General features: G+C 44.6%; 2 protein-coding genes and 1 long non-coding RNA gene across 5 annotated transcripts in view; 1 reads left to right on the top strand and 2 right to left on the bottom strand.

The window, feature by feature from the left end:
* SLC13A4 (solute carrier family 13 member 4) overlaps positions 1 to 5,533 on the bottom strand; it is a 38,332-nt gene extending 32,799 nt beyond the window's left edge. Inside the window, exon 1 of the mRNA XM_081024037.1 lies at positions 4,770 to 5,533. Coding sequence (XP_080880163.1) covers positions 4,770 to 4,868 — 99 coding nt within the window. The 5' untranslated portion in view covers positions 4,869 to 5,533. The remainder of the gene's footprint in view (positions 1 to 4,769) is intronic.
* Positions 1 to 13,717, top strand: LOC308486876. Of its 3 annotated transcripts, XR_013991347.1 has the most exons (3): positions 5,119 to 5,199; positions 8,057 to 8,115; positions 12,837 to 13,717. It is a non-coding gene; the product is annotated as an uncharacterized lncRNA (long non-coding RNA). The 3 variants fall into 3 exon arrangements; XR_013991346.1 differs by lacking the exons at positions 5,119 to 5,199; positions 8,057 to 8,115 and adding an exon at positions 1 to 208; XR_013991348.1 differs by lacking the exons at positions 5,119 to 5,199; positions 8,057 to 8,115 and adding an exon at positions 11,214 to 11,394.
* The window catches only part of FAM180A (family with sequence similarity 180 member A), a 20,120-nt gene continuing 6,310 nt past the window's right edge, over positions 13,704 to 27,513 (bottom strand). Inside the window, exons 2-3 of the mRNA XM_081024089.1 lie at positions 16,713 to 16,813; positions 13,704 to 15,433 (exon numbers count right to left, since the gene is read on the bottom strand). Coding sequence (XP_080880215.1) covers positions 15,077 to 15,433; positions 16,713 to 16,813 — 458 coding nt within the window. The 3' untranslated portion in view covers positions 13,704 to 15,076. The remainder of the gene's footprint in view (positions 15,434 to 16,712; positions 16,814 to 27,513) is intronic.

Here is a 27,513-nt window from a genome sequence, read left to right on the forward strand (position 1 = left end):
TGCCACACTACATTTGGACCTCAAGATGCCATGCAGACATGATGACTAACAGCCAAGGGCTGACTGGCAAGCCGTCAGGAAGAAACAGCCGTTTTATTAATCTCAGCTAAACCATAATCGGCCTCCATGGGGCAATTTAATGATCAAGTAACTAGGCTATCGGATAACTGGGCTATTTAATGAAGAAGTGCTTAGAAGCCAGCTTGTCGTGAGTAGGCACTCTGCGCTAATTTCTTTCCATTCCACTTGATCCACAGAGAAACACCGCAGGGTTTTCTTTCTGATTGAGTTACGCAATGTTAAATTATTGTCTGTGCTTCGATTCTTCGTGCAGAACACAAAAGGATCAGTTTGATTAGTCATTCTAAACTGCAGCTTATGATCCTCCAGAGGGAGGCGAGCACTGCAGCTGTGTTTCGCTACTAAAGATGGTGTCTTGGAAACCAGTGGACACATGGGATACTTGGGTGCTGGTTCAATGCCTTATCATTCGGCATGAGTGAATCTGCCGATTTCATAGAACTGTAGAGTTGGAAGGGAACCTAATCCAACCCCCTACAATGTAGGACTCTCAACTAACAAACCCATGGCAGACGGCCATCTGTTCATTTCAGTTTCTTATTTCTCCCAAGTTCAGCTCTCAACATTTCTGCATCATTCTGCATTTTGTTTATTGTTTATGTTTGTTACTGTGTTGTGTATTTTTGTGTTTCTATGTTGTCATCTGCCCTGTGGTCTTTGGATGAAATTTAATAAATAATAATACGGTAAGCAATTCCCCCTAATATACACATTTTTGCAAATCTACATAACCCCTAATATAACAGTAAGCCCTGCAATTTATCTGGGAATTACATTCTGGGGATTGTGACTAAAGCCAAAATGGCATATCGTCAAAACATAGTGGGTTCAATAATGGGTGGGATTGCCAAAGTCATTTTTCCCAGATGCCAGCCTCCTCCCCTTTAATCTTTTTTTTTGCCAAGCATGTAAAGCTGAATGCACACGAGTTAAAGGCACATAAGTTGTGGGTTTACTATATATTATATTATTTATATTGTACCATCCTTTATCCAAAGAGCATGGGACAGTTCACAACATAAAAATACAAGATAGGAACACACTGTCCCTGCCCTGCAACTTTCTCAAGTGTGTTTGTTTGGCTGGAATGTGTCCTTGAAATATTATAATATCTCTCGCATGTCTGGATGGAGATATGAGTGGACCTTGTAGGAAGCTCTGAGAGAGCAAAGCATGCAAACATCCATCTTATGTTTTGTTCTGCGCAAGAGAGACATGCATGGTGAAAACTGGAGGAAAACCAGGAATGGTTTAATTGAATTTTTAGGCTTTTACAAAAGAATCAAAGCGAGCAGGGAGTGAGAAAGTTGAATTGAATCCGATCAAGCACATTTAATAGCATGATATTTCTGACTTGAGTTACGGTTCCCAATCCTAAGCCCACCTTTTCCAACCTGGTGCCCTTCCACTCTCATCGGCACAGCTTCAGACGATTCCATGAATTCGCAAAACCACAGAGAAGAGGTTTATTACCACTTTTCTGCCTTGATAGCCAAAGAGAACTTCCATCTGCAGGGGCACTATAGCCCTGACAACCAACTGCTGCAGCCAAAGAACAAGGGGAGGTTGAGCATTGAGCACCTCAGCCCAGAAACCTGCACTCCTTGTCAATCTGCTGCTGGGCCAAGTTCAAGGGTGTTACTGCTAGTATATGAAGCCTGTCACAGTTTACCTGCAAGATTGCTTTACTTCATGCATGCCCACTCAAACCCCTTTGGCACTGTTACAGGTTTCACATAATACTCATTCAGCACTTGGAAGAAATCTCTCTTTTGGTGTGGCTGCGCCTGCACTTTGGAAACTGAGGCAGGCACCTTCCCTGTAATCTTTTCAGCACCCGCTAAAAGCAATTTTGTTTTGGCAAATCTATCCAGGCATGTGGAATGTTGGCATGCCCTTTAAGCTGGTTTTCAGCTTGTGGCTGATTTTAACTATTCTTTGAGTGTTTCAAACAGCCGTTTTCCAACTGATCTAAAATTGTGATTTTAAGCTGTATGTGGGGCATTGTGAGTGATTTGTGGGCATTAGAAGGGAAGCATATAAATGTTCCCATGAAATAAATATATGGAATTTCCTGTTCTGTGCCTCTACGGACTAAAGGTGCAGATCAGCCCATAGCAATCCACTTGAATTTGCATTTCTCCAAATTTTGTGATGCAGTTCTCAGAGGTTTAAATATAGCAAAATATGCATTTAAGTCAGGGTGGCCCTGTAGACCTCTGCCTCAGGCCCTCATAACTCTCCCCAAGGCCACCAACCCCCTCTCTCTGGGTCATCCCACTTATTAGCTCTGCTTTGCACCCTGAATGCTTTTGCCAGGCTGGAATGTGCCCTTAAGCACTAGTAATCCCCACTGCTTGTTCAGATGGAGGAGACAGAGGGCTGGGTGAAACTAGCCAAGGTAAAATTTTCCTTGCTTACCCCACCCACTTTTTCCTCTGGCCCCGCCTACCACTCACATGTGTCCCTCAGAATGTTGCCCAGGAGGGAATGTGGCCCTTGAGCTGAAAAGGGTTTGCCACTCCCAATTTCAAAAGATAGTTTTAGAGGAAAATACACATTTAAATATGAATATGAAATGCAGATTAATGCAGGAGTGGAACAGAATTGTGGGCAAAAGCATACAAAAGTAAAATGGACTGGAAGCAAACCTGTCCATCCCTTATTTAGTTCTATATTAAGTAACTGCCTGCTGGCTAATTTGATTTTTTAAATTCATCATGCCGTCATTCCATCTTCATCATCGCACCAGGTCTGTAAGCTTGTAATTGCTTAACTCTTGTCAGCTCAAGAGAGGCAAAAGGAAAGGAAAAAAACCTCATTTATCTTCCTTTGCCTCGCTCTTCGTTTACTTGTTTAATGAGGTTGAAATTTGTTTTAGCTGACTTCGACTTTGCCTAATTTGCCAATTTGTTCATTTGTTCACTCCAACCCTGATAAACAAGGGGACACCATTAATTAAACAAGTTGCAAACAAATTAATCAAAAGGTGCAACTCGACTTCATTAAAACAAACACCGTCAAGTTAGCGACGCTGCCTTCCTAGAGAGCATTTGCGGCAGTGCAAATTCATTTGCGAAAGGAAACTCGTCTCCAAAATTAATGAGGAAATTTCATCTGCCTTTTCCTTCACTTCAAATGATAATGCAACTCAGCTTCATTCTTTGATTAAGATTATCACAGGAGTCCAAGGAGAACTGTTTCCCTTTTCTCATGTATTTTTGCACTCACAGCTGCATATTTAAATCTAGAATCCAAGACTGTAAACAGGACTTAATTGGAAAAAGGCACATGGCTGCTCAGCCCTGCATGTAATCACAGCATGTTTCTGGGCATGTGCAGAGCACATTTTTTCTCATTATAAATGAGTATCAGTATTGGATCTGAAATGGTTTTTATATATTTGTTTTAGCTTGCAGATGATAGATAAATAGATAGGCTGGCAGACAATGAAAGCATCGAACAGCACGTCAAGCAAGTTTGCTGAACACTTCTGAGAAGCTACGGATAATGCAACAGATCCAACAACGTGGGACACATTAACACCACATGGCCTCAACCTCGAACAGCCTTTCTTAACCTTGGGTCCCCAAATGTTGTTGGCCTACAACTCCCATCATCACTGCTAGCTAGGGATGGTGGGAGTTGTAGTCCAACAACACCTGGGGATCCAAGGCTGAGAAAGGCTGACCTAGAAAATAGTGCAAGCATCACTTAGCTTCAGCGACCGAAGACGACCTGAGCATTCCATCCTCAAAGCTCTATAACGTCTTCAAATATCTGAAGGGCTGTCGCATGTATGATGGAGCAAGTTTGTTTCTGCTGCTCCAGAGGACCTGAACCAATGGATCCAAATTACAAGAAAGGAGATTCTGACTAAACATTAGGAAGAATTTTCTGACTGTAAGAGCTGTTTGACAGTGGAATGGACTGCTTACTTCATTGGAGGATTTTAAACAAAGCTTGGATGGTCATCTGTCAAGAGTTCTTTGAGCCCCTTCTAACTTTACATTTCTATGAGTCCACCCTGGAAACAGCATCATTTTCATTGGAGTAAAGCTGGAATCCAGAACAATTTGCTATAAGAATTTAATTTATATATTTAAAACTGTTTTTAATTGATTTATATATGCAACTGTTTTAACTCCTTTTGCACACACAATTGTCTTAGAGATGTTTTTGTTGCATTGAGAAGTTGCTTCGAGAAGTGATTCCCCAATGAAATAATCAAGACTGAGTAGCGTCCTATGGTGATCCCATGCAACGGAGGCAAAGGGGCTGCCACCTTAATGTTGCATTTGAACCCCACTTATTCAATAGGGCTTACTTCTGAGTAGAGGATTGCACCGCAACTCTCCCTGCTCCCCCGCATGCACCTTCCTGACCGCTTGCCAAGAATGCTTTGCCTAGTTGACCTGCTAACTCTTCTCCTTGAGCACATTAATTTATTTATCACAGTTATAACCCACCTTTCCTAAGAGGAGCTCAAGGTGGCGTAAATAGTTCTCCTCTTCCCTGTTTTATCCTCAACACAACCCTGTGAAGGTAGGTTAGGCTGAGCTTGAGTGACTGGGTTCATCCCATCCCCTCTCAGCCATGGTTCTGGTCCAGCACTCTAACCGCTATTCCAGGCTGGCTCCCAATCCAGTTATGGTGAAAATGAGAGGACGGGGAAGCAAAGTACTTACACTGCTGGGATATAAGAGAGGCAAAGGAAGCAACAAGAGTGGAATCAGGATAACCAGCAACAGGTTTCTGGCGCGGAGCAGCTCCTTGACTACTGTCATCCTTCTGTTCCTGGTGTATCTCCTTGATGACCCAATGGGAATCCTCAGGGTCTTCCTCCAGCCCTGGGGAAATGGTTCCCTCCTTCTATGGAAGAGTTATTGGCGGCTCTTGCTTCTTTTCTCCTTTAAGGGGATGTTGCGAAATGCATTGGAGAGTCTCTGCCTTTATGTAGGACTGACTAGTGCCTCCTCATGACCATCGCACCATAAGTGTCTGAGGAACATAATGTTCTTCCTTCTGACCACCACCAGGAAAATCACCAGGCGGCCTCCGTGGAGCCCATTTTCTTTTCGCCTCCCATCACGTTTGTTTGCTTGGAGTATGAATCAGGTAGGCAGAAACCCAAACGTTTTTTGAGCCTCGCTTTCTTCTTCTTGCAGGTATGCCCACTTTCAGGAGCACCTCAACTAAAGAGTTAGCATCCAGTTTAGCACAAATTAAAATAGGGAAGAAAATCCACAGCTTAAAAAAAAAGAAAAAAGTATTTTCTCTCCCTCTCTCTCCCTTTATGCTTTTTGCATTCTTTCCTGTAACATTTCTCAACTGCTTAAAGATTATCTTTCTGCTCCTTTCCCTCCCTACCCTCAGATCAGCAGTTCTCAGGGAATGCACAGAGAAGCAATTCTTACACAGATTACCTTCATCTTGAGATAAAAACTTGAGAGGAAGTCCCAATCTATTGCAGCTCACCAATGGGAGGGATGGAAAGGAGCCCGGCTCCGCCTGCTAAGAGGATGGCATTGGAGGAAACCAATATCCTTCCAAGACAAGTGCTATTCCCTCCCTCCCCCCAACCCCTGGCCCCACCACCCACCTCAGCTGCTGGGCAGTGTGACTGCTTCAAGGCCAAGGAATGGCTGTGAAAATATAAACTCCCCACTGGCAATGCGAAATGATTCACTTTTTACCTCACGTTGTTCGCCAGTTGCAATTTTAGCCATTAAAACCGATAAAGCAGGCCTGTACAAATAGTGGTGCCCATAATATTAGTCAGGGGCCATATCGTTCTGTAACCTTTGGCTCCTGCCTCAGGTTCTCAAGCAGTTCAGTCTCTGTGGGAGACGATTTTAGTAGAGAAATATTTGATGAAGGGCCACAACTCAGTGGTAGAGCACCTGCTTTCAGACCCTATTTTCCAGGGACATCCCTGATTTAGAGAAGCCATCCCAGTTTCTGATTTGATCCCAGAATGTCCCACTTTTCCTTAGGACGTCCCTATTTTCATTGGAGAAATGTTGGAGGGTATGGAGTTATCTGATGCCTGAGCTGTCTGAAGGCAATCCTGTATGTAAAGGTAAAGGGACCCCTGACCATTAGGTCCAGTCGCGAACGACTCTGGGGTTGTGGCGCTCATCTCGCTTTATTGGCCAGGGGAGCCGGCGTACAGCTTCCGGGTCATGTGGCCAGCATGACTAAGCCGCTTCTGGTGTACCAGAGCAGTGCACGGAAACGCCGTTTACCTTCCCGCCGGAGCGGTACCTATTTATCTACTTGCACTTTGACATGCTTTCAAACTGCTAGGTTGGCAGGAGCAGGGACCAAGCAACAGGAGCTCACCCCGTCGTGGGGATTCGAACCGCCAACCTTCTGATCGGCAAGTCCTAGGCTCTGTGGTTTAACCCACAGTGCCACCCGCGTCCCCTAATGTCCCACTAGGACGTCCCTATTTTCATTGGAGAAATGTTGGAAGGTATGGAGTTAGCTGATCCCCGAGCCGTCTGAAGGCAATCCTGTATAGGGAGGTTTTTTTTAATAGTTAATGTTTTATTATGTTTTTATATATGTTGAAAGCTGCCCAGAGTGGCTGGGGCAAAGACGTGTGGGGTATAAATAGTAAAATTATCATTATGGAATGGGACATCCCTATTTTCATTGGAGAAATGTTGGAGGGTATGTGCTTTTGCAGGTTCAATCCGTGACATTTCCAGGTTGGGCTGGGAATGTGCCCAGCATGAAACCTTGGAGAACTGCTGCCAGTCAGTGTAGACAATACTGATCTAGATGGACCAGTGGTCTGACTCAGTATGAGAGCTTCCTATATTCCGATGGGCTTGAAAGTACACTGAACCCTGGTGCACGGAGTCAACTGCAGTTCACCCCTTGAGGGATGGGTTTGCCTTCCTTCCGGAGCTTGAGTTCTGTTTACACACGCTTAGTAATGCTACTGGAAAAAGCTAGCTAGCTTTTATTTTTGATTTATTTAATGGCCACACCACACTTTGCCTGTTACCCTGAAATTTACTCATTCCTAGCCTGGGTCTGGGGTGTAGGCCGGGGAAAGAGGAGAAATTCAATTCAGTTCACATGCAAAGGTGAATCTACCTGATTCTCTCTTTCTCTCTTTTTGAAACAGAATGTGAACGGAAACACAGCCCCGATCAAAATTTGAACTTTTCTGAATTTTGCAGGGAGACTGCCTAGCAGAAATGTGTATATTAGAGAAAATTGCATGCAGAAATGTGTATGTTATGAGAAATTTCCACAGAAATGCTGGTGAATTTTCTTGAGAACTCTTTCTTTTTCTTTTTAAAAAAGCAAACTGATGTAACAAGGTGAAGAATGGAATTGAAGATTGAAAAAGTGAGAGAGTGAGAGAAACCAAAAGTGATGGATTTGCCCAGCCCTACTTGAGGGCAATGACTTTCCCCCTCTGGGAGCCTTTTCTGGCTGGAGAGTGGGATAAAAATCATGTAAACAAATGCATTTATTAAATGTATAGATGTATAAATGAGACTTATGACGCTCTTAATGGCTTCCTTCTTTGTTCATGTGCCAGAGGTTTTTAATGTATCAAAGAAGAAAGGTTTAAAAAACAGTTCATAGCAAAAAGATGTGAAGTGGTAAACCTCCCCATCCCAAAGAGGAAAAGTACTAATATATTTTTAAAGTGACTCCCCCACTCCCAAGCAATGAGAAGATGAGTTCGTAGAGGACTGGCATTTAGTTAGAAAATCAGTGAAACTTGAAATTAGGGTTGTTTTCAACTGACTGGAATTAAAAATAAAATAAAATGCTGGATGAGCTTTCTTGGTTCTGTGCTTGCTGCCAGAATTATGTGTGCAACTGCATTAATGGCCAGAATCTGGGGCACGTTGCCAAAGTGTTGTTTTTGAGTAAAATCAGAATCTTTTGACTGAAGGTCAGTTGCATCATTGTCATCTCGTGTGCATGCTTCTTCTCAAAGTAGGAAATCCAGAGGAACCCACCTGAAGACCTCCAGCACTGGACAGCTCATCATCCCTCTAGGTCAGTAGTCTTCAGCCTTTTCTGATCTGGGATCCACTTTTAACCCAGAAATGCATTTGGGGATAGAGAGAGGTGCTGCTGTTGCAGGATCAGGCCATGATCTGGTAGTGGGTCCACCTACTAGTCTAAGACCAATGCTTTAGATAGTTGGTTGCATTGTCAAGTGACTCTTACCATCAAGAAGTATCTTACAACATTCAGCTGACATCTACCTTTCTGTAACTTAAGCCTGCTAATGCCATTGCTGGATTTTGGACAAGATGGCCTCTGTGGAATTCCCTTCCCTAAGTTCTATATTCCAGACCCTCCAAGTGTCCCTATTTTCCAGGGACGTCCCTGATTTAGAGAAGCCATCCCAGTTTCTGGTTGGATCCCGAAATGTCCCACTTTTCCTTAGGACATCCCTATTTTCATTGGAGAAATGTTGGAGGGGATGCCAAGCCATCTGAAGGCAATCCTGTGTAGGGAATGTCCCCCCCCCTCAATATTTAATATTTTGTCATGTTTTTATATATATTGGAAACTGCCCAGAGTGGCTGGGGCAACCCATTCAGTTGTGTGGGATATAAATAGTAAAATTATCATTATGGTATGGGGCGCCCCTATTTTAATTGGAGAAATGTTCGAGAGTATGCCTGCATTCCTGCTCTAAGGATATGCTTGGCGACCAGCTCATTATCTCCTGGTTGCCTCTCTAGCTTTTCTGAGCACCTGGAAAGACTTTTCTTTTAAAAAGAAAACTAAATTAGATGGTGGTGATAAGGGCTTTTAAATACCTTGTGTTCACTTTCTGCTGGCTTTGTTGCTTATCTCCACTGATAAATGTACCTTGAATCCAAGCGTGCCTCAAAGCACGGGTGTTTTGCTTCTTCGTTAGAGATGCTTTAGTAAATAAAATAGACCTTTATGGATGTCATTCCCATATTTTGTGCTTCTGACATTACCCACAGTAAAAGAGGAGAGTGGAAGCCAACAAAGCTCTATTTTACAAGCAGGAAGCAGAGGGTTGTAAGAGTTATTTCTAAGGTTCATTGATCCACTGGGAGCCCGAGGGTGTTTTATGCTTTGTTTGTATATGTATTATTCAGAGAGCTAGCAACGCTGGCTCTTAAATCAACAACACTCCATTTTGACTGTGGGAGAAATCCCACTGTGCTGGGAAATGTGCTTTAGAGTTTAACAATGGCTCTCTATATAAAGAAGGGGTGATGAAGCCCAGGCCTGAAGGCCAAATGCCCCCCCCCTCTCTCTCTCTGGACCTTGGCACTCTCCCCCTTCTTTGCCCACCCCCCAAGTATTTTTGCCCGACTACGCGGGTGGTGCTGTGGGTAAAAGCCTCAGCGCCTAGGACTTGCCGATCGAAAGGTCGGCGGTTCGAATCCCCGCGGTGGGGTGCGCTCCCGTCGCTCGGTCCCAGCGCCTGCCAACCTAGCAGTTCGAAAGCACCCCTGGGTGCAAGTAGATAAATAGGGACCGCTTACTAGCAGGAAGGTAAACGGCGTTCCGTGTGCTGCGCTGGCTCACCAGATGCAGCTTGTCACGCTGGCCACGTGACCCGGAAGTGTCTGCAGACAGCGCTGGCTCCCAGCCTCTAGAGTGAGATGAGCGCACAACCCTAGAGTCTGTCAAGACTGGCCCGTACGGGCAGGGGTACCTTTACCTTTACCTAGAATGTGTCCTAGAACTTTGATAATGCCTCTTGCTTTCCTTGATGGGGGATAGAGGGGTTGTATGAGTTTAAAATATACATGTGTTGCTCGGTCTACCTTTGGCTCTGGCCCTGCCCAGCACTGGCATGTGACTCCCTGTAAGACTGCCTAGAAATGAATGGAGTTTCACAGCCAAGGAATACACATGGCAAAGAGTTAGCTCTTTATTGTCAATGGGAACACTTGCAGTCGCTTCGACATCTCTGAATTCCTGCACACACCAATCTGGCATCTAGGCAGCTAATCCCAGGTCTATGGAGCAGTTTCAGCAGAGTCAGCTCCCTAGTGGTGGCAATTCTTGTATTCTGCTGACCTGGGCTGTCTGTCTCTCCTAACTGCCTTCTTCCAATGCACCACAGACAGCATGTTTAGGTAGGGCTGTCATATGTCTGGGATTTCCCAGATATTACTAGGATTTCAAAGGCAGAAGTGACATCCAGGGGGAATTTCTATTATTATTATTATTATTATTATTATTATTATTATTATTATTAAGTTTTACATTTAACATTTGCATTCACATGTAGATCATAATCATATACAAACAGGATTCTCTGAATCCCTGGACTTCCCTCCATTTCCCTTCCATGGGTTCCATAGTTATTCTTTTCCAACTGCATCGTATGAACTCAATTCATACCATAGTTCTTGTTACCTTGCAAGTGTGTTTCTTTTAAATCCTGCCAATGTTTTTCATTGCTTACAGTGTTCTTTTAAGTAACTTATAAATTTTCCCCATTCTTTATTAAATTTATTATCTGCTTAGTTTCTGATCTTCCTGGTTATTTTCGCCATTTCGGCATAGTCCATCATCTCTGTTATCCATTCTTCTCTGGTAATCCAGTGAGAATTTCTGGAAGGTGGCGGTTTGTCCTGGATCTTTGAGAAGTAAACTGAGAAATCGGGGTGGGGTTGTTTTTTTTGGCATTTTTGTAAAGAAAAGCTCAACAATTTGGGTGGTTTCCTGGTTTTTACTTTTTGAAATAGGTTTAGGAAAGACCCCCTAACCAAGTGGGCAGACAGAGGGACAATTATCCCTGGCAGGCTGTACATTCCAGCAGGCAATGTGTGAGCAGCTGCACTGGTCTACTCCAGGCACATCTGAATCTATAGAGATGTGATCTACTCCCAGTACAGTGGTACCTCGGGTTAGGTACTTAATTCGTTCCGGAGGTCTGTACTTAACCTGAAACTGTTCTTAACCTGAAGCACCACTTTAGCTAATGGGGCCTCCTGCTGCTGCTGCGCCGCTGGAGCACAATTTCTGTTCTTATCCTGAAGCAAAGTTCTTAACCTGAAGCACTAATTCTGGGTTAGCGGAGTCTGTAACCTGAAGCGTATGTAACCCGAGGTGCCACTGTACCTCGCAACATGAAAAGAATGCCACCCTCAGCGGTGCGTCTGCACACGCGCAGGTTGTGATTCGCCACTTCTGCGCATGTGCTTGACATCATTTTGCACCTCTGCACATGCGCGAGCGGCAAAACCCGGAAGTAACCCTTTCCAATACTTCCGGGTCACTGCGGGACGTAACCTGAAAGAACGTAACACGAAGCGGACATAACATGAGGTATGGCTGTATAATAAAACTGGCAGTGATCTACCCATTGTCATTGCTCAGAGTTGTTGAGCTTTATTTAGGAAAGGGTTGCATAAAATCACTCACCAAGCAGTCCACAACCATCCCTCCTTCCCCCACTGTACCACAGACGAGGGGAATACAAGTGGCGCCAATGGAACATGGCGCTGGGGGCGGGGCACATCACGATCGCTCAGGAGCAACCAGACAATCTCTTTTTTCACTCCCACGATCGATCTGGAGAACCCTGGCGATTTACCTGGCGACCACAGTCAACTGGTTCAACATTGCTGGTCTACTCGGTGTGACACATGGTGGCAATGGCATGTTGTTGCATTAGATTGAGTGGAGGGTGAACAGAAGCCAGGCAGAGTGGTGAAGAGGAGTGAGAGGGCAGAGCTGTTTTTGCATGGTACCTCTAAACTCTCTGAGATCCATCACTGGAGTCCCGTGACACAGATGTGGTCCTGCTACACACATGTAGTCGGATTCCTTTCCCCGCTGCATGTCAAACAAGATGAGCTGCCTGCTGTTGGTTCTCTGACTGGCTGACCAAATGCGACCTAAACTAAACTATTCATTCTGCAGGGGATGCAGCAAAATTATGACTCACGCCACAGAGTTACTCAGTCACAGGACAGGAACAGCCAGGAATGGTGTAATTACACAGCTAGTAGAATCTTTGATCTGCCATTGCTGAACAGATGTCTGAGCCCACACAGAGTCAGCTCTAGGCTTGGAGCCATACCAGGACGTTGACGCTGCTTGGGCCCTTTCAGTCTGACTGCGAGTGCTCTGTTTTTGGAGATATATATAAATATTAGTGTTCCTAGAAAATAAATGCTGACTCTCCACCGTTTCTGTGCAAAGGGGCTTCAAAAGCCACTGTTGCTAAGGTTCCTCGTTTAATTTGCAGAAATTGTGGGATTATCTCCCCATTACTTTAATATCATCTCCAATCTCTAAGGAAAGTGAGATCTGGATAACTCAGTCTTCATCTCTTATAGTGGGTAACACAAAAATAATTGTGTCATCCTCTCTTAACCAAGCTAAACCAAAAGTATGTTCTAGGCATGTGAAGCAACCACAATATTCATTTTGTATCTGTATCTAGCAATGCGAAAGAGCCTGATTTGTTTCAGATCTGCTCTGTGTTGTTCTGGTTTGACATTTGAGTCCCAATCTGACCTGTTAAGTCCGAAGCTCTGTTTAGCCCCCATTGACTAGAATGGGAAATCTAAAAGCGGCTATGACTTCTTTTCACATAAGTGGATGTGATTTGTAGGCCAAATAGCCCTTGCAGAATGGATCAAGTCTGCCAAAGTTCAAACAGCTCCATCCAGGGATTTCCATGCAGGGAACATTTAAGGTGGTTTGTTGTTTGTTTGTTGTCTGAAAGAAATAAAGTATTTAATTGTTTTATTTTATTCCAGAATTGGATGCAAATTGCAGGCACAGTTCCCACTTCTGAAGGAACGAATTCTGCCAAATTTCTGACAGGTAGCTACAGCAGTTCTCCTACAAGGTCAGACTACCATTTTCAGGTGGGAAAACAAAAAAAGAATCACATTCCCTCCCCTAATTTGATCGGGGGAATCTGTTTGAGAAATGGGGACATGAGGACAGTTAAGTAACCTGTCAAAGTTCAGACAAATAGTTCCAGGGGCTATCATGCTAGGGGATTTTATCTTGTTATAACAAAATAGAAAAGTCACTGTTTTTTCTCCCCACTCCCCACTTCCTAGAAGTATCCCCCTTGAAGAAAAAAGAGAGGGCACTATGATTTCTGATGGTTTGTTAGGAAAGGGGATTATTTTCTTAGACCCCAGTAGTCTAACTCTACTGCTTATGCCCTGTTCTTGCAGCCAGAATATGGAGGAGAAAGGCAGACTGCATGTTTACTTCAACATTCCTCCTCCAAATCACTGACAGTGACGTGCACTGGGAAAATAATTCACTGATTAAAAGATAATCAAAATGTCCATCAAAATGAAAGATCCCCCATCTCCCCTCTCCTATATATTCCCTCTCCTCTCAAGTGCTAGACATTTTACCATTCAACTTGATTTCATTTTTCAGGAAAGGAAAGGAAAGGAAGGTCATGAACAGAAATTTTGGGGGACGGAGGAACCGAGGCAACAGAACTACTTCTTTGGGGATTCCCTAATTCACCTGTTAATAGCCTGATCTAACTCAGGAGCATGACATCGTGACCGGAATCACCCCAATTTGCCTCATTACTTGAGGTGCACACAGAGCCAATGCATAACCCTATTATTCCCTGCTGAAAAGCTAATGAATTCATCAATGAGAATTTTATTGAATGGGTATTTTCTCCACCGTGGATCCCAAACATTCACCAGTTTTCAAGTCAGGAAAAAAAAAAAAGGCTGCGATTCTATGCATGCTTATGAGGGGCAAGGACCCATAAAATACAACAGGACGATCCTGAACAGACATGCTTAAAAATGCCCTGCAATGCTGTTTGCACAAACAACTCTGAGGCCTTTTGACCCTGGATGTATGTGTATCAAAGCAACTGCCACTCTTCATATGCACATTCACATAAACCTAGAGGGAGTAACAAGAGGGAACATCAAAGAACCAATGATTCATTCACTTAGAGTAAAATGAAGGTACCCTAAAAGTTAGGATCAGATTAACTGATCTCGATGTATAAGTCTATGGACATTAATTTTCCCTATACAGATTTTGCATGGTTTATACTGATTCCACTCGCCAGTGAGTGGGAGAGAAAATGGTGTTTTGGGCTTTGTGGCTACCATAGTATCTGAAAACAAAGGGGCATGTTGGTTGCCAGAGAAATGTCCTTGGTTCTTTATATAAATTAATGTCAGCTGGGATGGACAGATTGGTGCATCTGTCCATTTTGGTTTCTCCCACTTTCTCACTTACCCAATTTTAAGAGCAGTTTGGTGCATCGTTTCAGAAAATGTGAACCAGGTAGGCTTGCATGAAAATAAGAAACAAACTGAAGCAGGCCTAGCCTGGGATGGGACTCCAGGATGATACCACTCTACAGAGAAGTAATATGTGAATAAGGTTGGTGAGGGAACAAGGAAACATTGCAATATTCCCTTCTCTCCTGTGCCCTCCCCATTTGGTCACTGATTGTCAGACAAAGAAAATGAAATGTGTCTGGGGGTTGAGGTCAGCTTGCAAGGAGAGTTTTGGGAGACAGCAGGCTGGCAGGACTGAGATGGTGTTTTGAGTCCTCAGACTGGCTCCGCAAAAAAAAAAAAGGTAAGGTGTCTCATTTTTCCTTCTGGGAGAACTCAGTTAATTTCCAAACTAATCTGAGCGGAGCTTTGGGGAAATCACTTATCTCCATGAAAGGCTGTGGAAAATTCTACATTCACTGTGCTTCATACAAAATTCAGATTATTTAAAGGAGAAAAGAATAAGAAAGGAGGATTCTTAACTCATTGGTTCCATTTCAGAAGCAGGCACAGGCAATTTGTAACTCCCCAAATCCAGGGAGAAATTCAGACAAGGAGAAATTTCAGAAGCATGTAAAAGATTTTTCAACAGGTGCCCTCTAGGAGGAGCTAGAGAATAAAGAATATTTCCACGCCTGCAGTCCTAAACTTTTTATATATACAAAAACAAAGCAAAGAGGCAGATGTGCTTCCTATTAAAGTAAATTTCTGGACTACAAAGTCCGTTGAGATGAGGACGTCTGGCTGGTTGAGAACGTCAAGTCGTGCTTCAGGGCCTTGTAGAGACCCACAAAGGATTCAGCCCACGTGTCTTTCTGGTGACCTTGGGACTGAGCTGCCCTATAGGCTGTGTAGACCATGGTCAACACTGTCCTTTCGAAATCTTCTTTCTTTAGCACCCCAGGGTGGCCCAGCAGCCTGGCATTCAGTCGGCGAATGTCCGTGATGCTTTTAGGGATGACGTCATTGCAGAGAGTGTCAAATGCAGTCGCCTTCCTCATCGAAGCCAGCTCCTCATCTTTGACAGAGATCTTCAGGTCGTCGTTGATCTGCAGCTCACTTAGAAGAAGCTGGGGGCAGAAACACACAGAGGAGGAATGAGGCAAAGTTGTCCCAAAAGATGGCAGGGCATCTGCCTTTTGGAGTGGTACCTTCCAAACAAAACTTGGCTCATTTGCTGTTTGGGAGAACCCAGCCATCCTCCCACAGGAACAATGCATAACATTTAGGTTAAATTTAGATTGTTTTTATTGGAACATAAAGCAGACAAAGGGGCTGATTAGTTTAAAAATAAAATGGCAGGAGGCAGGTCAGCAGCCCTTACAGCTGTAGTCCATCACTCAGCTGTGTCTGAGACCACGTTCTTCTGAAGCCAGCATCTAACCCACCATCTACTTGGTCTATGTTTTCTGTTAAAATATTGCTCTGGGGCTGGGCCACGGAACCTGTGGCTTTCCACATGTTGTTGGACTTCAATTCCCATCAGCCCCTGCCAGCATAGCCAATAGCCAGGGGTGCATACCCATCAATATCTTGGAATCCCACTGTATTTGATTGCTTGTATTTGATTATATGTTGTTCTTATATTCAACTAATAAAATATTCAAAACAACAACAACATCTTGGAATCCCAAGAGGTGTGTCTTCCCACCCATGTTCCTGTATGAGTCACGGCACCCAAAATGGTTGCTGTGCTCTCACGTGAGAAAATGGGATGTCCTGTTTTTTCCGGGACATTTGCAGGCTGTGCGGGACGATGGTTCCCTATTCCTGCTTTATGGTGACAACTTTAAGCATGCTTATTGGTTTCAGCAAGGAAGCTGCAGATTGACAGTGACAACTTCACAGTGATTCTGTGATTCTATATTTGATGTGGGAGAGAGCCTTTCCATATGCCTCGTTCTCTAATCACAGTAAACGGATTCTTCAGGGTTTTTCCCCTAATGCCTGTAACTTTATTTCAGCAGCGTGGATGGCTGCTCTTAAACATGAGAGCAAAAGCCTGCAAATAAATGCCATGGCATCTTTCCGCCAGTAGCATAGAGCAGGTGAGCAGGTGAGTCACTGCTGGTTACTGAGAGGAGGAGGATGGGCGAGACAGCAGGAAGGCAGCATGGTGCAAACACACTGGCGGGAGCACCAGGTTGGTTTTGCCAGTGCATTTGTGCTGTGCCACCTACCTGCCACCTCACCCTTTGTAAACAGCAGTAAGTCAACAAGTGCTTCTGTCCCACCAGGCTGTCCGACACCGCTCTGCACCAAGCTCCTTATTCTCTGTGCTGCCTTGAAGATATTGTCATATCTGGTATATTTCTACACAGAAAGATGGTTCTCTGGTGTATACTGAACCTCAAACAGAAGGTCCACATCATCCTGAGACTTCTGAAGCACTGGGTTGAGGAGAGCTGCCGAAGACCTCTTCACTCGCTGAGCGGATGGGAAGAGCATCGCTGGGGAGGAAGGGAGAGATAAGAAAGAAGCTGTTGCGCTCACTGTGCAGCTGCCCCCGCTACCCACCCCAGCCTGGCAGGGCTGCTGTTTTTCAGAGCTGCTGCTCATCAGGCAGAAATGCAGCCTTTCATTTAAACCAGACCTTTTGAACTTCTGCCCGACATTGTTAATAAATCTGGTATCTGAGCTCTGACAAGCCTTGGCTCAAACTGAAATAATTGCTCCCTTTTTAGCCATTCTGTACCTTCCTTCTAACACCATATTCCAAGACTTTCCTTCTTGTTCTAATGGGGAAGATTATTCAGTCTGAGGCCCAAATTCCCCTCTGAGCACAAGGCATTATGGGAATTCAAGGACACATTCCTGCCAGGCAAAAACACTTGGGGTGTGTAACAAGAGGCATAGAGGGGTGTGCTTGAGGAGAGGGGGTGTGGCGGGTGGAGAATTCTGAGGGCCAGATGGAGAAGGCAGGGGGCCGTATTCACTTCATCCAGGCCTGAGGTTCCTCACCCCTGTAATGGGAGCACAGTAAGAACATATGAACATAATGTTCTGCTGGATCAGGCCAATGGCCCATCTAGTCTAGCATCTGTCAGGAGTTCAGCCTACAGTCACGTAGGAACCTGGCAGAGACACATGCCCGACTGGCATGTTCCCTCCCTCTTGGTCGATAGTTTGGGAGCTTCAAAAGCTTTCTTCTGCCCGAACATCACAGCGACCGATGCCAACGGACACCGGCACACTTAGGGATCCGCAGAGTCTTCGCATCATTGTGTGACAGACCTCAGCAACTCAGCATTTTGGCTAATCTACTTTATTTACATATAAACACACATGGAGCACTGCAACATGGCTCCCTCTCTCTCTAACATCAGACAGCAAAGAGAAAAAGGACAAAGGACATTAGTCCCACTTCACTGAACACAGTAACACAAACATCCTGTCCCCGTCACTTCCCACTCGGTGGAGTCAAAACATATACTGACAAAAATCCCATGACTGCAGTCATGGAGCAGGAATTCTAACATTCAAAACTCCCTCTTCCACCCAGTGGTTTCAAACAGCTGGCATTCAAAAGCATGACTGCCTTTCAGCATGGAGGCAGAGCGTGGTTGTCATGACTACTGGCTGTCAACAGCCTTATCCTCCATGAATTTCTCCAATCCTCTTTAAGAGCCATCCAAATTGATGGCCATCTCTATCTCCTGTAGGAGATAAAGATTTTGCCCATTGTTTCAACCCTTTGGACCCACTCTATGGAGGTGAGATCTTTAAATCAGAAGTCCTTTTTTATTATTCTTTATATACCTAGTTGGCCACTGAAAAAACAGGATGCTGGACTAGAAAGAACTGAGGTTGATCAATGTCCATCCGCCCCCCCCCCACGTGTCATCCTCACAATGGCCCTGTGAGGAAGGGGGTTGCAATCCTGGCCTCCATTTCTCCTCCTCCTCCTCCTCCTCCTCCTCCATTCCTTTTAGGTTCTCCTCTCCTTTGCATTCCCTTCCCTCCTGCCTAAGCTGCAGCACCTTCCGCACAATGTTCTGCCTTGAAATCTTGAAGTGTTAATTGCTTAGTAATTAAAACTTCAATCACCCAGCAGTTACAATGTTTATTTGCTAAACAACCGCTGGCAGGGATCCAGGCTACAATGATCAAATTAATAACTTTTAAAGCACCGTTCTTTGGGGAACATAGCTCATGGAAAGGTCTATTCCCGAGGGATAGATGAATTAATCCATGGCAAAACGACTAAGGGCTCACACAGATTTCCTTTCATGCCACCGTTTCCAGACCCTCTAAGTGTTTCTACTTTCCAGGGACAGTCCCAGATTTACAGAAGCCATCCCAGTTTCTGATTTGATCCCAGAATTGTTGGGTATTCCCTGGCTCTCTAATTACTTATGGCTTTTATTTTATAGCTGATGAAAGGCGATCTTGAAAACCTCATGCCCTTCCATCCCAGGCCACTGGGCACGTTAAGACTTCTATCTCCTCCCATTTATGCACGTGGTTTCTTGTTTTGTTAGCTTGCTCTTCCTTAGGCTTTACTCAGTAAATGCATCATCACCAATTGCCAGTGATTCATTTTGCAAATTGTGCAAAAACAAAAACAGTCTTGAGATGGAGAAACATGTGCCGCCAGTATTTGGCCCAGTGTTTACAAAACCATGCAGAAACTTTTCTGCTGACTCGGCTTCCCCCTACACCTACACCAACGCAGAGCTGTGACACTTGTTCCGTATCAGAGAATAGGATGGCAGGATTAATGCGATTTGCCATCTCCATCTTCTTCCCCTGGAGGAGTTTATGTAAAACAATTATTTCATCTCAACATGCACTAATTTATTTTAATGATGCCTCCGACTCACATCATGTACAGTAATTGTGACTGCTTGGGAGACAGGAGATCCCTGATCCAGCATAGGACTGGATTTCAAAATACACCGAATTGGGAAACTCTCAGCACAATTAATGCTCTGCTTTGCTTTGGACCACATCAATGAGTCCAAAGTCTTGCTCTCTGGGCAGCCCAGGACCTCCACACATGATGCCCAAGATTGCGTCCCAGAGAGGTCACTTCAGTGCTGGTCACTTTAGTGCTGCTATTGCAGCAAAAACAATGTGGGAGGCAGCAGTTACTATGACTTGCAATGGCTTTCTGGGATCTCCAGCATATAGTCTTTCCCATCACCAGCTGCTAATCCCTATGTTAATTGGGGAGGGCAGGGACTGAACCTGGCTGTGCCCTTCTGCTGTGCCCTGACCCCACTGCTTCTTGGTGGTTTTCTTACTGTTCTAATATTTTAACCAGATGTGTGACCCTCCAGGTGTTGTTGAAGAACCTCCCTCAGTCATGCTATCTGGAATTGATGGGGTTCGGAGTTCAAGAGCATCCAGATAGCCATAGGTTCCACATCCATACTATAAGGAATGTCTGCCTGTAGGCAGATCGAACAAGCCCGCTAAAGTAGGGATGGGGAACCAGTGGTTACCCTTGCACTGGAGGACTCCAACTCCCATCAATCCCATACAACATGGCCAATGACCCGGGCTGATAGGATTTAGAGTCTAGCAACATCAGGTGTAGCTTGCACAATAACCTAGAACACCTCTGCTGGTTCTGGTTTCTTTCTTTTTACTATGGAAGGAGGTGGTCAGTGGGTGAAGGCATGGTGGGTGCTTTCAATTCAGAAACAAGCCAGCACTTCATCCTGCTGCAGCCACTGCCAGCCCGCTGCGGTGCTGTGCACCGTGTGAATCCTCAAATGGCCCTGGGAAATTGCTTAATTCAAAGTGCATTGGCTTTGCTGCCTGCCAGGCACACAGCGAAAGAAGACAAGCAGTGGGAAACCAGCATGAAAGAGGATAACTGGCCACTCTTCCTGGTGGGCATCACATGGAGATGCTGGTTGCATCAGACAGTACTTTCAGGTGGGGACTGTTGACATGGCCTCCACTATTTGTGTTGGCACGGTGACAGAATCTGACCATTGCAAATTCCAATGCGAACTGCTTTTAACTGCACCTCCTGAAGGAGAATATAAGCATCCACTGGATTTTCCACATCTCTAAATGTTGCAGTATGGCATCCCAAAATACATCCATTCCCCCCCCTTTTTTCAGTATTTAAGGAATTTTTATTAAAGCAAGAATCTTATAATCCAAATTATGGTTCTTTGCTCAGCTATCAATTCCTACTGTTAAAGGACAGTTAATTTTCACTCCCATGGGGAAGATAAATCTGTCAGCATCGCCCTAGAGCCAGTGCACCAACTGGACTCTTGCACCTCAACCCCGACTGGGCTAGGCGAGCTGGGTAGCACCGCCAGAGACCTCCTTCTCACAGGAAACGGTCACAGTGCTGTGGACTCACAGCTCAGAGCTGAGAGCACCGGATTCACTGTCTCAATAATACAGTCGTTGCGCAGCAGAGTTTTGCAGAGTCTTGCAGAGTATAAACCACTCGGAGAGCAGCTCTGTAAAATATCTTCCTTTTATTCTATAACTACAACTATGATACAAAGCTATATACAGAGCTGAATATTCTAAGCATAAATCAATGCTACACTGAGAGTCTGCAGCTGCTCTAACAGCAATCTTATCTCTAGGATCTCCAACACTCTCACTCTCTCCGATACACTGACTGACTGACTCTCTCTCACACACACAGATATGTTGCTGGGCAGAATAAGTAGATAGGCAGGACACGCCTCCTTCTCTCTGGAGAGTCAGCAGAGACCATCAGGAGATGATCAGGAGATTCTTGGGTATGGGAGGGGTGAAATCTCCTCATCCTCCCCCATTTCATCCGACCATTTCAAGAATCTTTAACATAACTGCAATTTGCACATACACTCCAAAAGTTGTTCTCTGCTTACAACCTTGGTTAACATATCTGCAGGTATCTCTTTTCCCGGCATATAAAACACTTTTACAATACCATTGAATAAGCAGCTTCTGGAAAAATCTTCACACACATTTCTTCCTTTCAAATACAAATTGAGATTTCTAATTAGGCAGATTTGAACAAACCATTTTTCAGAACTCAAATACACGCTTTCCTTCAAATATCAGGTAAGGAAATAAATAAAGCGTTTTGTGCTACTACTCTCAGCACACTTCATGCTAGGTTTGAAAACCCCAGCAGAGTTGCTCGTGACCGCAGTCTTTGCAAACTCTTCAGAAAACCTTTTCGGTGGTACACCCTTGGTTGTTCTCTCGGACCTGCGCAGAACTCTTTGATCCTCTTGTTCTGGTGCTTCCTCCTCTTTGGGAGAATGGGGAGCTAAAGTATATGAAGCTGCTAAGTCTGAGTCAGCGTCAGACTCACCTGAGGCTTTTGGGCTCTGATAATCTGTGCCATCATCTGGAACTACATTGGCATCAGGATTATCATCACCAACAACACTTGCCTCCCTCTTAACTTTCTTTGCCCCTTTTGCACCATCATCACAAATGGGATGGCACTGAAAAACGCCAACTCTGTCCCATTGTGGATTGTCATCAATACTCCTGGTCAGCCTTATGGTTTTCGTGTCTGTGATCAGAACACGATAAGACCCTTTCTCATATCCTAGGAAAACACCATGTTCTCCACGCTTGCTCAGTTTGTCACCCTGCGAGGTGTGCACCCAAACCTCCGAACCAAAAATTTTAAAATGCTTTACACATGGCTTTCTTCCGTGAAGCATCTCATATGGGGTGCAATTTACACTAGACTGGTATCTCCTGTTATACACATGACAGAAAAACGAAAGAGCTTCGGCCCAAAAAGGATTGGGTAGCCCCGAATCATGTAACAGCGTTCTGATTCCTTGCTGCAGGGTCTGGTTTACTCTCTCACATAAACCATTCTGCCAGGGTGATCTGGGCGTGGCCGTCCTATGCTCAATGCCCTGTTCAGAAAGAAAACTCTCAAACTCTTCTGAACAAAACTCTCCACCCCTGTCTGTGAAAAGACAACGTACATTCTCATTATGTACATTTCTGAGCCATTTACAAAACTGGCGAAACTTGGTAAAGGCTTCAGACTTTTTCTGCAGCATATAGACCCAAACATATTTCGAATAGGAGTCTATCAGAACCATGAAAAACCTTGAATTGCCTCTAGAGAGCGCTAGAGGCCCCACTAAGTCTGCATGAATGACTTCATATGGTTTCTTGGCCTCTCTCCCAGACTCTGTACCTTTGGGAGCTTGCCGTGCCTTACTCTCAGCACAAGAAACACATTTCATGTGGTAGGGACATTCTTTCAACTTCATACCCTGAACCATATCAGGCATTTTTGCCACAGCCTGGAAATTCAAATGACCATAAACGCGATGGTAATAATGAATACATTGGTCATGCAACTTCTCATTCTTATCTACAGATAAATTGCAACACTCTTTCTCAGTTGCTTCTGCAGTGCCTGTACCTGAAACAAAAGGCAATTGGTACAATCCATTTACACATTTTGCATACAGAATGAGCTTGCCATCTCTAAGAATTTCACAGCGAGATTTAGCAAACACCACCTTAAACCCTTGACGATCAAGCTGGGAAACACTCAACAAATTGTCCTGAATATCAGGCGCATACAGGACATTCTTAATAGTTGCATTCAGGCTCTTTAAGAACACAGTTCCCTGAGCCATACTTGTGAGAACTGTCCCATCTGCTTGATGAATTTCTTTCTCTTGCTCCTCAAGCTGAACAAAGAGATTCTTATCTTTGGCCACGTGGTTTGAACAGCCAGAGTCGACCACGAAGAAACTCTGCCCACGTTGACTGGAACAGCGAGAGATCAAGGCCTTTGAAGTAGCAGGTGCATGGGGATTTCGTCCTCCTCCCCCTCTGCCTCTGAAGTTTCCCTTCTTCTTTGAAGACTTCTTACACTGGAAACTCAAATGGCCTTGTGCTCCACATGAAAAGCACCGCTTCAATTTCAAAGCTTTAACAGCAGCAGTTTCACTTTCACTTTCCCCTGCTGAAGACTCAGGCACATTTTCAAGCATATTTTTAACAGCACAGTCCCGGCTTTCTTTAACAGCCTGTCTGCGATCCCACTCATTCAAGAGCACGCTAGACACATAATCTTCTGTTAGCCGGTCAGAAGGCATTGTGGAAATCTGGGCAGCTACTCCATCATAAGACTCATCTAGGCTATTGATCATTAACATTGCAAACACAGCCTCTGAAATAGCCAGGTCTCGCTGAACAAGGTCCTGTCTGAGACGCTTTAATTGAGATAGATGGCTAGGCAAATCACCACCTTTCTCCAACTGCAGCCTGCACAGCTTCTTAAAGAAAATCACACTGGAACCAGCATTTTGTCTAAGATGCATATCTCTCAACTTATGCCAAACAGCTTGTGCAGTCTCTTGACCCTCTAAGTTCACCAGCAAGTGGTCTGAAACACTCAAAATAATTGTCCCTCGGGCTTTCATATCTGCAGCATGCCACTCAGCCCAATCATCATCATCCTTATCTGGAGGGTCATCTTCTATCGTGTGAAATAGCTTCTCCCTCTGTAAAAGCGCTTTCATCTTTACTTGCCAAACTGCATAGGTTTCAGGCGTGAGGAGAGGAAAGGACAGAGCCATCTGGCCAGAATGTGCACAGGCCATGTCTGCTATTACTTAGAGCAAGACACTTCCCTCGTGCAACACAGATAAAGCCTTGACTCCCTCAGCCACTCTCTCTCCCACTCAGAGCGCAATTAACAGGCAAACAGGGATGCTATCTTCTTCCTTTGGCAGTCAGCAACATACCTCCATAAATCAAGCAGCAGCAAGAGCAACAGCGGCAGCTTGAACACTCTGCTCCAAAACAGCTCTGCTTCTGGGCACCGCAAATCAGTCCAGCATGCAGCGTCTGTTCCACCGTCCGGCAATCAGCAACAGAAACCTCTGGCGACTGGGACGACTGGGACGACTGGGATGACTGGAACAACGCCAGGTCAGACGACTGGAACAACGACTGGGCCCATAACCGATGTCAGCATCGCCCTAGAGCCAGTGCACCAACTGGACTCTTGCACCTCAACCCCGACTGGGCTAGGCGAGCTGGGTAGCACCGCCAGAGACCTCCTTCTCACAGGAAACGGTCACAGTGCTGTGGACTCACAGCTCAGAGCTGAGAGCACCGGATTCACTGTCTCAATAATACAGTCGTTGCGCAGCAGAGTTTTGCAGAGTCTTGCAGAGTATAAACCACTCGGAGAGCAGCTCTGTAAAATATCTTCCTTTTATTCTATAACTACAACTATGATACAAAGCTATATACAGAGCTGAATATTCTAAGCATAAATCAATGCTACACTGAGAGTCTGCAGCTGCTCTAACAGCAATCTTATCTCTAGGATCTCCAACACTCTCACTCTCTCCGATACACTGACTGACTGACTCTCTCTCACACACACAGATATGTTGCTGGGCAGAATAAGTAGATAGGCAGGACACGCCTCCTTCTCTCTGGAGAGTCAGCAGAGACCATCAGGAGATGATCAGGAGATTCTTGGGTATGGGAGGGGTGAAATCTCCTCAAAATCTACCTTCCACTCTCGGCACTAGGTCGTCAGCACCCTGACCGTGATCTCACTGGTATTATGCCATAAATTATAGGCATTTTGCTGGGGTACCTCTAGACTGTCACTATTTTGCAGGAAGGATTCATCCACACACCAACACTTTAGTTTTCCACACTCAAAATAGATCAAATTGCTCTCTTGCTCTAGCACAACAAATCCACTTTCAAAAAGAATCAGGCTTCTTTGCAGTTTGGAGAATGACAGGAGCATGCACTGAAAAGTGTGGAATGACTGAATGACCAGCAGGCATAAACACCTTGCAAGCAAAGCAAAATGAATGAAGGACAAATACTCATTGCCATATAACCACTCAGCAAACAAATCAGAACAAATGCTCAATAAATACTGTATATAATCTCATCTCTGCTTAAGCTTTGCGCAAGAAAATTGGAATGAATGCTTGATAAACAGGGTGTCTGGAGCGGGAAGCTAGTCATATATTTTTAAAAGGCAATCGTTTTGCTTAGAAGTTAATGCTTCTAAGAAATAGAATGCAAGAACTGGTCCTGACTAGCAAAAATGTGTTTATATGTCTGCTGATGCTGCCAGGGCAGGATTTGGGGGTACAAGCCCAGGAACCCAGTCAGCAGAATGGGCAAGAGGGTCCGCTGAATGCAACAGGACTGGTGTGCCACATTTTGAAGGAAGTGATGTAATGCAGCAGTGGCCAGGGACAATGGGAGCTGTAGTCCAGCAAGATCTGGAGGGCCATAGGTTCCCCATCCCTAATCTAAAGAGAGGCCATTAAGCCCAGTCTCAAATTACCTAAATACACCTAAGTTGCTATTAGATGAAGTGATCATGCAATATCCTTTCAGAGGACAGAGAATGGACAGGGAGGAAGAGAATTATCCCACATACCATATTTTTCGCTCTATAAGACGCACCAGACCACAAGACGCACCTAGTTTTTGGAGGAGGAAAACAAGAAAAAAAAATCTGAATCTCAGAAGCCAGAACAGCAAGAGGGATCGCTGTGCAGTGAAAGCAGCAATCCCTCTTGCTGTTCTGGCTTCTGCGATAGCTGCACAGCCTGCATTTGCTCCATAAGACGCACACACATTTCCCCTTACTTTTTAGGAGGGAAGAAGTGAGTCTTATAGAGCAAAAAATATGGTAATTCCCAAATTCAATCACAGCTGCAATTTGTAGAATGCTTTGAAATCTGAAGATGCAGATTTAAAGATGAGGCCCCAACTCCACTTACCTGGGCATAAGCCCGACTGAATTATGTAGGATTGTGCTGCAAATCCTTTGAAACAGCACAGATGTATGCAAAATTGTTTCACTGTAAGGAATTCATTCCAAGCAGGAGGAAACACTTGATGTCATGGGGCAGTTTGGCTCAGCAGATGAGCCCCACCATCATGGAATTAAGGGTGGGGTGCCCCCATTTTCCAGGAAGTCTAGAAAGGAAAACCAGACTCCACCAAATGATCTCTTCAGAGAACATGACATAAAGCCAGACTCCAGACAGAGAACAAGCGATCTCTCCAAATGCTGCTCTCATTACAGTGTTCTCTGCTCTTTTCCTCTTAAAGAAGGTGAGGCCCTGGCAATGAGCCTAATGGCTAAGAGCCCTCAGGCTCTCGTGCGTCTGGCAAAAATTGCCCTTAGGTGGGTTTGAGAAAGGGAGTGGTCAGCAGGCTAGGCTATTGCGGGTGGAATCACTCCCTCTTCTCCCTCTAGAAGGAGGAGGAGCAGATTTTATGCTGCAAAAGGAGTCTACTGTCTCCTGCTTATATGAATTCAGCTCTTTCATAATCTTAGAAAGCAGTACTCTTATTTAAAAATGAATCAGAATAATAGCTGGTCTGTGGAACTTCACTGAGTGCCAATTCTAGCTAGGCATGATTTGTTTTTATTCTTGAGGCAGAGCCGTGGAAAAGATAATCATAACCTCAGGCAAGCCAAAAGTGTGACCCTGTAGACAAGAAGCTTCTGTAAGTGTCTGTGAATATTTGCATTTATGTGGAATTAGAGGTATTGGGTTTGATCCAGACTGATCTGGGGTTAGATCCAGACTAAAAGTGCAGGCCTAACTCTGTCCACTCAGAGGTATTTCCTACTGAATTCAGTGGGATGGGTGATCTTATTCCCAGGTGCTTTTAAAGCAGCGATTGGATGGCCATCTGTCATGGATGCTTTAGCTGAGATTTCTGCATTGCAGGGGGTTGGGCTAGATGACCCTCAGGGTCCTCAACAACTCTAAACATTTATGATTCTATGATTCAGGTAGGGATGAGTAAATCTGACAATCATCTTGCCACATAAAGATGGGCAAATCTGACAGTTTAGGTTGCTCCCTGTCTCTTCTTTTTCCTATCTTAAATTCAATCCTCCACATTTCCACATCAGTTTGCAATTAAAAAAAAAAAGCCTTTGTGAAAATACATCTGCATTTTAGTGCAAACCTAGTCCAAATATACACTGCTTTGACTGCATTTTAGCCTAATGTAACCTTTTTGCAAAGCTTCAGGATACTTGAACCAGCCGAATGGTTGGTTGGGATAGAGACGGCCTGAGAAAAAACAGCTTCCTCTTGAGATTTTATTCCTTTTCCTAGGGACACTGAGAAGGAGGCTAAAACCTTGACATTTGGCAACCCTAGCCAGGATTGGCAGA

Source organism: Podarcis pityusensis, assembly GCF_964106645.2.
Source record: "Podarcis pityusensis genome assembly, chromosome: 10".
Taxonomy (NCBI): Eukaryota; Metazoa; Chordata; class Lepidosauria; order Squamata; family Lacertidae; genus Podarcis; species Podarcis pityusensis.